Source organism: Primulina tabacum, chromosome 3 (genome assembly GCF_025594145.1).
Source record: "Primulina tabacum isolate GXHZ01 chromosome 3, ASM2559414v2, whole genome shotgun sequence".
Classification (NCBI taxonomy): Eukaryota; Viridiplantae; Streptophyta; class Magnoliopsida; order Lamiales; family Gesneriaceae; genus Primulina; species Primulina tabacum.
Window position 1 is genome coordinate 17,329,994 of NC_134552.1, and position 12,780 is coordinate 17,342,773.

At 33.1% G+C, this 12,780-nt stretch overlaps 1 protein-coding gene across 2 annotated transcripts; it reads left to right on the plus strand.

Annotated features, from left to right (window-relative positions):
* Positions 1–7,795: 7,795 nt before the first annotated feature.
* On the plus strand, positions 7,796–12,191 carry LOC142540880 (microtubule-associated protein RP/EB family member 1B-like). Of its 2 annotated transcripts, XM_075647311.1 has the most exons (9): positions 7,796–8,160; positions 8,900–8,979; positions 10,040–10,108; positions 10,243–10,329; positions 10,478–10,584; positions 10,657–10,799; positions 10,886–10,962; positions 11,169–11,282; positions 11,854–12,191. In XM_075647311.1, the coding sequence occupies exons 3-9, from the start codon at positions 10,067–10,069 to the stop codon at positions 11,983–11,985; spliced, it is 702 nt and encodes a 233-aa protein (XP_075503426.1). In that variant the 5' UTR covers positions 7,796–8,160; positions 8,900–8,979; positions 10,040–10,066; the 3' UTR covers positions 11,986–12,191. The 2 variants fall into 2 exon arrangements, with proteins under 2 accessions (XP_075503426.1, XP_075503425.1); XM_075647310.1 differs by lacking the exon at positions 8,900–8,979.
* The last annotated feature ends 589 nt before the right edge of the window (positions 12,192–12,780 follow it).

Here is a 12,780-nt window from a genome sequence, read left to right on the forward strand (position 1 = left end):
TTCAAGTACAATATTGATTTGTGTTTAGTGGGTTTTCCAGAAACTTCCTTATTTTGTGGAACACCTCGTGCCACAACTTTTCCAATAACATCTGGGAAAAACAAAAATAATGCATGATCAGTAATTAGAAAACAGAAAGGATTATAGAATAATTTTGAAACGAATTTTTGATTAAATAAGTTAAAATCTTACTTACCGAAAAGGATTATTTCATCCATCACTTCTGAACTCTTTAAATCAGTAAATGATTTAAACATACATATATGACGTAAATGTTTCATCAAAGATTTGACAAACTTGAGTTTTTCTATGTGATTTATCTAACTAACGGTATTTTGCGTTTTGTAAACATTAATCACTCACCTACTTATGTCACTTAATATGGACGTTCAAATATTTGAATGCTCACATTTTTTCTTTAAAGAGAGTGAAAATGGTGGACTAAGCAGCCCACCCCATTAGTTACGTATATTAATATTATATATATAGGTATATTATTTAATTTAGTCATGTATTTTAATAATTAAATAAAAATTATTTATTTTTAAAATATTAAAATAATAGCAGTTAGTTTTATTAAAAAAATTAGAAAATTATTTTAACTACTGTTTAACGGTTATTTAACTGCTAATTTAATAAAAAAATTAAATATTCATCTATAAATATTCACACATTCCACAAATTAGGACAACGATGAAGGTGAGGAACTCGTACAACCCGTCCAGGGCTCAAACCGAGGACTTCATGAATATCTCCGAAGCAAATTCCGAAATACGTGACATTTATGTGCATCATCAACTTCGTGCCGACTTAGTTAAACATATTCGGTCACAATACAACAATAATCATTGAATTAGTCTTTTACATCTTTTCTTACGTTTAATTTATATGTTTTTTTTTATTTTTATGCAAGTGTTATTTATTTTTATATTTTGTACTGTTTAATTTTAAGTTTATAATAAAATTTTAATTTTAAATTAATGACACTCATAAAATAAGATAAAATAAGTTTACGTATTAAATATATAAAAACATATTATTATTTATATAAAATAATAATAATTTAAATTTTGTAAATAATTTGAAATTGAATTTATGTAATGTAAAATAAGAACAAGATGAATGTGTGACTACAAATAATGAGTGTTAATGTTAAGAGTATGTCTCTTGTGAGACGGGACCAACCCTACCGATATTCACAATAAAAAGTAATAATCTTAACATAAAAAGTAATACTTTTTCATAGATGACCCAAATAAGATATCCGACTTATAAAATACGATTGATGAGACCGTCTCACACAAATTTTTATCTAATATTATAATAAATGTGATAAAATAGATGTGTTAATATAAAATATACGTGGCATATAGATTTCATGATTTTTTATGAGTATCGAATGAAGATGCGGATGCCCTTGCAAGCTTCTATCACAAATGCTGGCCATAGCCAGCTTTTACTCAGTTTTTGTCCCTTCGAATGGTTGCTTTCGATTTCTTTATATTTTCGATCGTTGGACCATTCCATAACAAAAAAAAATTAAAATATATTCTTGGGAAAAAGTCTATCCTATTGGAAAATAATATTTAAAATGTGTATTGAATATTTGAATTGAATATTTGAATGTTGAAAATAAGAGTTGTAAATATTGAAAATTAGTGTGTGATGATGTAGGTAATGATGTATTTTATTTTTGGATTATTTGTAAAGATTTCCTATAAATAGATCTCTCATTTGTGAAGAAAATCACAATTGAGTAGAGAGAAAAATATTATAAAGTGTGTAGTTTGGTAAATTTTGAGAGTTTGAGATTTTTACTTTTTACCATAAATTTTTAATTTTTCACAACACGTTATCAGCACGAAGCTCTAAAAGTCCTACATACTTTTCCAAGCTCCAAACAGAAGAAAAAGGTAACAAAAATAATTATATTTATTTTACTTGTTATTTATTTATTGTATATTTATTTAATATACAATATAATGTTATTATTAGAAATAATAAAAATAAATTTTTCATAAACTTGTTATAAATCCTGGGAGGATGTTAAGACGACATCCCACACTCCCGGTAAGGGATACGACAAGTATAAAAGCCTATAAGATTTTTAAACAAAATAAATTATGACACTCATTATAATATTATGATATGATATACATAATTATTTAAACATGTCTAATATTATATATATCATATTATTACCATAAAATTATACAAATACATACCTTTATTTTTTTTGTACCCCAACGGTCATAAATGGTAAAAAACGGCTAGTTTTTGCCCTATAAATATGATCTCACAAACACATTCCATCACTCCAACTTTCTCTTCTTCTCTAAAAATTATTCATCATCAAATTTTTCGAAGAAAAAAGAAGATGGCTTTCTCAAGGATATTTTTAATTATTTTGGTTGTCATACTCACGAGTCTTGTATTTATCGGAGAATATCCTCCTCGTGCGTTTTCTTTATTTTTACAAATACTTGTACTTGTTTTTTATCCGTTACTTTGTATTGCAATAATTATTAACTAATAAAATGCATCGTAATTTTTTTTAGTACCATCATGTCAAATTTAACAAATCTCGAATTTGTTGCGCTCGACATCACGGGAAAGAATTATATGCCATGGACTCTAGATGTAGAAATGCATCTTGAGTCATTGGGTCTAAGCGAGACCATTAAAGAAAATGGCATATGCACGTCAAAAGAAAAGGCAAGAGTCATGATATTTTTGCGTCGACATCTCGACGATGGATTGAAATGTGAATATCTGACTGAAAAAAATCCCATGGCTTTGTGGAAGGGATTAAAAGAAAGATTCGAACATATAAGAGAAGTTATACTTCCGACCGCCCGGGATGAATGGAATACATTGAGATTCCAAGACTTTAAAAAAGTCAGTGATTACAATTCGGCGATGTATAGAATAATCTCGCAATTAAAATTTTGTGGACATGAGGTCACAGAATCTGAGATGCTTGAAAAAACATTTTCCACGTTTCATGCATCAAATATTACTCTACAGCAACAATATAGAGTACGTGGATTCGCGAGATATTCTGAACTCATCGCCTGTCTTCTTGTGGCGGAAAAAAACAACGAGCTATTAATGAGAAATCATCAGTCCCGACCCACTGAATCAACAGCATTTCCAGAAGTAAATGCTGTAAGTAAAAATGAATTTAAACCTGGAAACCAAAATCAAATTCAAAGACAAGGTTTTGGTCGAGGTCGAGGTCGAGGTCGTGGACGTGGAATTGGCCGTGGTCGTGGTCAAGGCCGTGATTTTGAAAATAATCGAGATAGTTATTTTTATAACTCATCTCAAAAGAACGTCCCAAACCATCCACAGAAAAGGCATCATGAGAATACAAGTGTTAATGAGAAGCACTCAAAAAGATATGAAAGTTCTTGTTACAGATGTGGTACTCCAGGACATTGGTCCAAAGTTTGTCGAGCCCCTGAGCACCTTTGTAAACTTTATAAAGAATCATTAAAGGGGAAAGAAAAGGAGACCAACTTCACTGAACGCAGTGACCGTTTGAGTGATTCAACTCATTTTGATGCTGGTGATTTTATGAATGATTTCTCTGAAAATGATCAATATGTTGGTGGGATAGAAATGAACAATATTGATGCTGCAGATTTTCTCAAGGATTTCTCTGAAAATGAACAATATAATGGTAGAATATAAATGTACAATAATCTATTTTTCATGTATTCATAGAATAATGTTTTATTGTATAATTATGATTTGTGTTATATTTAAATATATATTGCAAGTAATTTATTTCATTGCATATTTTTTTGAAGTTCAAATATGGAAAATGCTATGAGCAAAGCTGAAGTTTGCATACCCGATAGTGGTACAACGCACACTATCCTCCGAAATAAAAGATATTTCTTGGAACTAAAACCAACAAAAACAACGGTAAATACAATATCAGGTCCTGTAGACTTGATTAAAGGATGTGGTAAAGCACAATTTTTGTTACCTAATCGTACAAAATTTTTGATCAATGATGCTTTATATTCACCACAATCGAAAAGAAATTTGTTGAGTTTTAATGATATATATTCTCATGGGTATGATACTCAAACAATGAATGAAGGGAATGAGAAATATATGTGTCTTATCACATATAAATCAGGAAAGAAATATGTGATTGAAAAACTACCTATGCTCCCTACTGGATTGCATTATACACATATAAGTCTCATTGAATCAAATATGGTAGTTGATAATTCTTCGATATTAACCAATTGGCATGATCGATTGGGACATCCTGGTTCAACAATGATGCGAAGAATTATAGAAAATACACATGGTCATCCACTGAAAGACCAGAAGATCTTTCAGAATAATAAGTTTCAATGTAAAGCATGTTCTCTTGGAAAACTTATTATAAGACCATCACCAGTCAAAATCCAAACTGAATCACCAATGTTTCTTGAACGTATTCAGGGTGATATTTGTGGACCAATCCATCCACCATGTGGACCATTCAGATACTTTATGGTATTGATTGATGCCTCCAGCAGATGGTCACATGTATGTTTATTATCAACTCGAAATGTTGCATTTGCAATGATTACTTGCTTCAATAATAAAATTGAGGAATCAATTTCCCGATTATACAATCAAGAAAATTAGACTTGATAATGCTGGTGAATTTACTTCCCAAACTTTCAATGATTATTGTATGTCTATGGGAATCATTGTTGAGCATCATGTTGCTCAATGTACATACACAGAATGGATTGGCTGAATCATTGATTAAACGTCTGCAAATGATTGCTAGACCAATGATTATGAAAACAAAGCTCCCTATTTCTATATGGGGACATGCAATTTTACATGCTGCTTCATTAATTCGCATCAGACCAAGTGCATATCATAAATACTCCCCATTGCAGCTTGCATTTGGTAAAGAACCAGACATTTCTCATCTGAGAATTTTTGGATGTATGGTGTATGTGCCTATTGCACCACCGCAACGAAAGAAAATGGGACCTCAAAGAAAGGTTGGAATTTATATCGGTTATGATAGTCCATCAATCATTCGATATCTTGAACCTCAGGACAGGACGACGTGTTCACAGCACGTTTTGCTGATTGTCATTTTAATGAGGAAATCTTCCCAATGTTAGGGGGAAGAACAGAAACATACCGAAAAGGAAATTACATGGTATGTATCATCATTGTTACATCTGGATCCAAGAACAAAACAATGTGAAAAAGATGTACAACAAATTGTACACTTGCAAAGAATAGCAAATCAAATACCAGATGCATTTGCTGACACAAAAGGGGTAACTAAATCATATATACATGCTGCAAATGCCCCTGCTCGAATTGAAATTCCAAAGAAACAAATGGAAGATACTCATGATGTCATTAAACGCCTGAAGCGTGGAAGGCCAGTCGATTCCAATGATAAAAATCCTCGAAAAAGAAAATTCATAGAGAAACACGATGATCACAAAATAAAGAATGACGTTTCTGAAGAAATACATGATGATCACAAAATAGAGAATGGTGTTCCTGAAGAAACACATGATGATGAAAATGTTCTGTCAGAACCACAAACTGACGAGAATCATGAAATCTCTATCAATTATATTAATACTGGAAAAATATGGAACCGAAAAGATATAGATGAAATTGATGATATATTTTCTTATAATGTGGCAATCGACATCATAAATGATAACGAAGATCATGAACCAAAATCTTTTGGTGAATGTAAAAATCGGCAGGATTGGATAAAATGGAAAGATGCCATCCAGGTTGAATTAAATTCGCTAAATAAACGTAATGTTTTTGGACCTATAGTCCTTACACCTGAAGGTGTAAAACCTGTTGGATACAAATGGGTTTTTATTCGAAAGCGAAATGAGAAAAATGAAATAGTAAGATATAAAGCTCGACTTGTTGCACAAGGTTTTTCTCAAAGGACTGGAATTGATTATGAAGAAACGTATTCTCCTGTGATGGATGCAATTACGTTTCGGTATTTGATTAGCTTGGCGGTATCTGAAAATTTAGAAATGCGTCTTATGGATATTGTTACAGCTTACTTATATGGATCACTTGATAGTAATATATATATGAAAATCCCTGAAGGATTTAAGATGCCTGAAGCACAAAGTTCAAAACCCAGGGAATGTTATTCTGTGAAATTACAAAGATCATTATATGGGTTAAAGCAATCAGGTCGAATGTTGTATAATCGACTAAGTGATCACTTGATGAAAAAGGGATATGTAAATAATTCAATATGCCCTTGTGTTTTCATTAAGAAAACAACATCGGATGCGTAATTATTGCTGTATATGTTGATGATTTAAACATCATTGGAACGAATAAAGAAATTCAAGAAGTTGTGTCATACTTGAAGGAAGAATTTGAAATGAAGGATCTTGGAAAAACCAAGTATTGTCTGGGTTTACAAATTGAACAAAAAGAATGTGGAATGTTTGTTCACCAGACAAATTATACAGAAAAGATCCTTAAACGTTTTAATATGGATAAAGCAAATCCTTTAAGTACTCCAATGGTTGTTAGATCATTAAACATAGAAAAGGATACATTCCGTCCATGTGAAGATGATGAAGATATTCTTGGTCCAGAAGTACCATATCTAAGTGCCATCGGTGCCCTTATGTACCTTACAAATTGTACAAGGCCTGATATATCTTTTGCCGTGAATCTGTTGGCAAGATTTAGCACATATCCAACAAAGAGACACTGGAACGGAATTAAACATATATTCCGTTATCTACGAGGAACGACAGACTTGGGCACTTTTGTATTCAAAAGATGCTAATCCAAGTATAATTGGTTATGCTGATGCTGGATACTTATCTGATCCACACAAGGCACGTTCCCAAACTGGATATGTATTTACTCGTGGAGGCACTGCAATATCTTGGCGTTCTCAGAAACAAACGCTCGTAACAACTTCATCAAATCATGCCGAGATTATTGCACTACATGAAGCAAGTCGTGAATGTGTGTGGTTAAAATCAATGACCCAACATATCCAAATTTCATTGCGGATTATCATCTGATGAGAAGCCTGTGATACTATATGAAGATAATGCTGCATGTGTTGCTCAAATGAAAGAAGGATACATAAAAAGCGACAGAACTAAACATATTCCTCCTAAGTTCTTCGCATTCACCAAGGAGCTTGAGAAGAATAGATGTATTGATGTTCGTCACATTCAATCAAGTGAAAACTCATCAGATCTCTTCACAAAGGCACTTCCTACGTCAATATTCAGAAAGCACATATATAATATTGGGATGCGCAATCTACGAAATTTGTGAAGAATTGTTCATGTCAACATCAGGGAGAGTTTACGTGACTGCACTCTTTTTCCCTTACTATGGTTTTTATCCCAATGGGTTTTTCCAAGTAAGGTTTTTAACGAGGCAGTACAAAAACACGTAATGAAGACATCATCGTATCATGATCATCATCACAAGGGGGAGTATTGGAAAATAATATTTAAAATGTGTGTATTGAATATTTGAATGTTGAATATTTGAATGTTGAAAATAAGAGTTGTAAATATTGAAAATTAGTGTGTGATGATGTATGTAATGATGTATTTTATTTTTGGATTATTTGTAAAGATTTCCTATAAATAGATATCTCATTTGTGAAGAAAATCACAATTGAGTAGAGAGAAAAAATATTATAAAGTGTGTAGTTTGGTAAATTTTGAGAGTTTGAAATTTTTACTTTTTACCATGAATTTTTACTTTTTTCACGGCATATCCATTAATTTCATCAATTAACTCTCCATTTATTTGGTGTTTAATAACAAATACGAACCGCAACATTTTTAAATTACAAGAACCCATTTTTTGCGCTCCGTTATTTTCGTATTCATCTCTTCTTATAGAGGAAAGAAGCGATAAATCTTTGCAAACAAGAATTTGAATGCAGGTTGCAAGTGGGAATCTTGAAATAGTTTGCCGAAAATTTTAAAGGGTCGATCCTTTTCCCCTTGGTAATTGTTGTTTCTAGTTTCGGTTATGGCATCAAATATAGGGTTGATGGATAGTGCATATTTCGTGGGAAGGAACGAGATTCTTGGATGGATCAATGCCACGCTTCAGCTTAATCTCTGTCGTGTTGAAGAGGTAAAAATCAAAACCCGATTCCCATATCCCCATTTGTTTCTATTGATGTTCCTCTGTGGTTCTTTTAAAATAAAATATATATTTTGGTGTATATTTTGGGAATGTTTAATTGGTTTGATTGTATAAAGCTAGGATTTTTTTCCTGAACGTTTCTTTGGCTTTTGATAGAATGCTTCATATTATATTTTGCGAAAGTGACGAACTTAATGTCATTTTTCTTAATCTGACACAAGCTCTTGGTTAGATCATATTCCTGGGCTGTTACTGGTGTTCTATCTCAGTCTTTGATGTTTTGATCATTTTTGTGAAAGAGGAAATTTTCTGGGATTATTCTCCGAAGAGAAAAGCCTCGGAAAAAAAGTTTTGACTTAAGATATTCATTCTAATAGATGTCATGAAAGAAGGATTAAGAAACTATTCCTATTATGCTTAGTCCATAGTTTTAATAATTTATAAACCGAGTGCTTTGATTTTTTCTACCCTGGAAATTCTTGCAGCAATTTGTAGGAAATGCGGGTGATATGTACGCTTTTACTCTGCTTTCAAGCTATTTGCTGTTACTATACCCTGAAAATGTGCTAAAAAAACTTGATTTGCCGGCTAAATCCAACCACATTTTTTGCCTTATATTGTTTTATGTGAGAATTGGCCTAGAGACATTTTACTTAAATTTTCTCCGAGGAATGCTACTCCAATGCAGAGAAATACTTGGTGAATGTTCAAGCATGTGATTTTGCAGGTGCAGATTTTTGTTTGTATTTGAAAACAGTATGTGATGGATCAAAAGGAAAATAGATTGGAAAAAGATTAGATTAAAAGGTAATTGTGTAGTTAGAGACTGTTTGTTCTTCATGGTGGTTTACGATGTGACATTGATACCAGCAGGAACTGTTTGTTTGTCGCATTGTATGTGAAATGAAACAACTTCTTAATGTGACACATCATAATTGATGAGGACAAATGTCATGGAACTAACTTAACTCGATCCCGTTGATTTGGTTTTTTTTTGTTATAACTCAATATCATCAATAGATGATCTGTATTGGTTTCATTAACTTGATTTCTTGATAATTGCTGAGGGCTGCGCTTACAAATTTAGATTAAAAGACGAATCTTGGTATTTTGAAGTTCGAGTCCTTGTATTTATGATGTTTTTATGAGTCTTTACTTGTGATTTGTGAACATTGGAAAAGTTGAAGGTAAACTACGTCAAGGTATGTAATTTGAGTTTCGAGTTGGAAGCGGCTGCATGAACTGAGTTTGGGAAGCTGTAATATCAAAGCGAGAAGGTTTAGGAATGTGTATTGGAAGAAACTATGAGCTTAAGTGTAAGATATAGATTGTATTGTGCCGTTTGGTCAGAATCGAAAGCACAATCATGGGAGTAATTGATCCAATTGTAGGTGCATTCTGAGTCTAATATTGGGTTTTGTATTATCTTGTTGACCATTTTGATTTGTTGGTTCTTCTAGTGATGAAGAGGCACTATGGACGAGAACTTGATGGTTTGTGTTCTTTAACATGGCTTATTTGATGGCATTCATTATCTAGCCATAATTGCATAACAAAATAACGAAAAATACTGTATTTATTGCATCATATGCAATAGTGAAATCTCTCAAGAAGCAAGATTTGACATCTTGAAGCCCATGAGAAAAAAAAAACAGTAGTTTTTGGCAATATAGCTATTTCTCATTTTTAAGGCTTGTGTTGCTTCTCATGTAATTTGTCTCGCATGTGGGTGTCATTGGATGCCAAATTACCTTCTTTGTTATTTTAATCTCTGCATATAAGATTGTTTCAAATGTTAAATACCTTAAATTTTAATAGAAGAACCACATATGGTATGTTACGTCCTGATAAAATAACTTTTATCTAGGCTGCATCTGGGGCCGTGCAGTGTCAGATGATGGACATGACTTATCCAGGAATTGTACCCATGCACAAGGTCAATAACTTCATTTTGCACTATTTGTTTGAGAATAATATTTGTTGGTATAGGTTGGACGAGGGATGCTCCAATATTCCCCACTTAGCAAAGTCTTGATGTTGCGACATTACTGACATATTAGTCTGTTGTAGGTGAACTTCGATGCTAAGACTGAATATGATATGATCCAGAACTACAAAGTACTCCAGGACGTCTTTAACAAACTCAAAATTGAAAAGGTAATCCTTTTCTGCATTATTGTTATTCTTGGAGTCCTCTATCCCAATTTCTTGCTGGCATCACCATTTTTTTGTGAATGATTTGGTAGCATCCATTGTGTTAAGTTCAAAAATTTGATAACCTATTCATATTTTTTGTCATTTCCAGCATATTGAGGTCAACAGACTGGTGAAAGGAAGGCCATTGGACAACTTGGAGTTTCTTCAATGGCTAAAACGTTATTGTGATTCAGTAAATGGCGGGATAATGAATGAGTAATGCTTTCTTTGGGTTAGCTTGGTGTGTTTTATCATATTATTTATGTTTACTTTCAACATATTTCCCAGGAATTACGATCCTGTGGAACGCAGAACTAAAGGTGGAAAGGAGAGAAATATCAAGGGGTCTCAGAAGAACTTTAAGTCATTGCAAACTAACCGCTCTCTAAATTCTGGCTTACCTGATGGAATGGGTAGTAATAAGATATCTGGTCAGCCCGAAATGTTATCATTTTAAATATTTTTTCTTTCCTCATTCATGCCATGGTTTTTTTTAAAAAAATCATTTCATGTTCAGTTGCCAAACAAGGGAAATCTGGTGGTGCAGCCACCTGGGCCAATTCTTCCGTGGAGATTCATGCAATGACAAAGGAGGTAATAATGTCACTTTTCTTCAAACATGATATTATAGAATGCAGTGATCCATGTCCGATTTGGGATCTCGTAGCACTATTATTTCGTCCATGGCAAAAGGTGTATATATTTTTATTTATTGTGATGCAGGTAGTCTGTTGGATTGGCTTTACTGTCATTTTACTCTATGGTTTAATTTCCACTATGATATCTCCAAATTTATTCAGATTACCGAACTCAAGCTCTCTGTTGACCTCTTGGAAAAGGAAAGAGATTTTTACTTTGCAAAATTACGTGATGTTGAAATAATTTGCCAGACTCCCGAGTTGGAAAATCTTACGGTAAGCATTGTTAGCACAATTAATACTATGATGCTATACATTATTGCCTTCAACACGAGTGGATTGCCTTAGTTGCAACTGCTCTAATGGACTGGCACATTTCTTAAGAAACATGAAATTTGATCTTGATTGTGTACTTCAACTCTAAGGTTCTCGCACACCAGTAGTGGAGGGAGAGGGAGGCTAACGGGATGAATATACTTTTGGGATAGATAATTTGGTTCCACCATTGGTGCGAAGTAGCTTTAATGGTGTGGTTTGTTATTCATGGGTGAACACCGCTTGTTAATATCCTTATAGGAACTGCAGATGAAAAAAAAATAAAAATGAAAAGGAGACTGGCCTTAAACTAATGAAGCTAGCGTTCGAACTGTGGCTAAACTGATTAAAATGTTTGGGATTAGATGACATGGTTTATGTGCACACAACAAAGCTATTTATTTTTTTCCCCTGATGTTACTAAGAAGAATCTCTATCTTGTTTCTTTTATCGGGTCTTGACAATGTTGCATATGCTGCAAAATGTTTGCTGCATAAAAAAGTCATAATCGTTTTCTTGAAATTCGCTGCAGTTGGCTGTGGCAATCAAGAAGATATTATATTGTGCAGATGAGAAAGAATCTGCACTCGCCGAAGCTCAAGAAGTCGTGTCTCGTTCAGTCGATGTAGCTGGAGATAGCGAATTTTCAGATACCGATCATTGACCGAATACTAACTAACAATACAGTCCAATAGACTTTGACAAAATTTCCTTTATTCAATCAATTTAGACTTCAGCATTTGGAAACCATGGACTAAAGTTAACCTTCCGTTCAGTCGTTGTAGCTGTAATATTGATGCCATTTTTCTTAATCTTGGATTTCCCTGAAGACACAGGATCCAAGGGAAAAAGTGCAACATTCTAGTTTCACACGTTCATGATGCTTATAGAGTGAGTTTATATCAGAAGTGCAAGTGAGTCGAGCATTTCGTGACCTCAAGCACTGTATTTCTTACTTGAACTATGGGTCGTCGAGTTAAATACTTGGTGCATTCATATCGATGATGGAGTTATATATATATATATATTGATTGTAACGAAACCCCAACTCCAAAAAAATATCTAATATATGATTATTATGTGGGCCAACTTCGATAGAAACATCGAACTCAGAAAGAAAAAACAAATAAAGAAGAACTTGATTGAGGTCAGGTTTCGAGGTATTTTTCTAAACAAAGCAAAGCTATTTTCTTTCTAAGTTCAATTAATCCACAAGATTGTGGTTTGATAATTTCATTTAATAATGAATTTGATTGGGTTGGAGGGGTTCCCTTCGAGGAATCCTCTATTCCAATATAGAGGATGGTTGGAGACGTCCTTACAAAAACCTCCCGAAAAGATCAACTACACCTAGAACTCCTAAAAAAATATGAAAGAAGTACATACTTTGAGATGGTACACTCTTTCTACATAATGTTGCATGATTTATACTCTTGTTCTCGATTAATATATTTTTGTT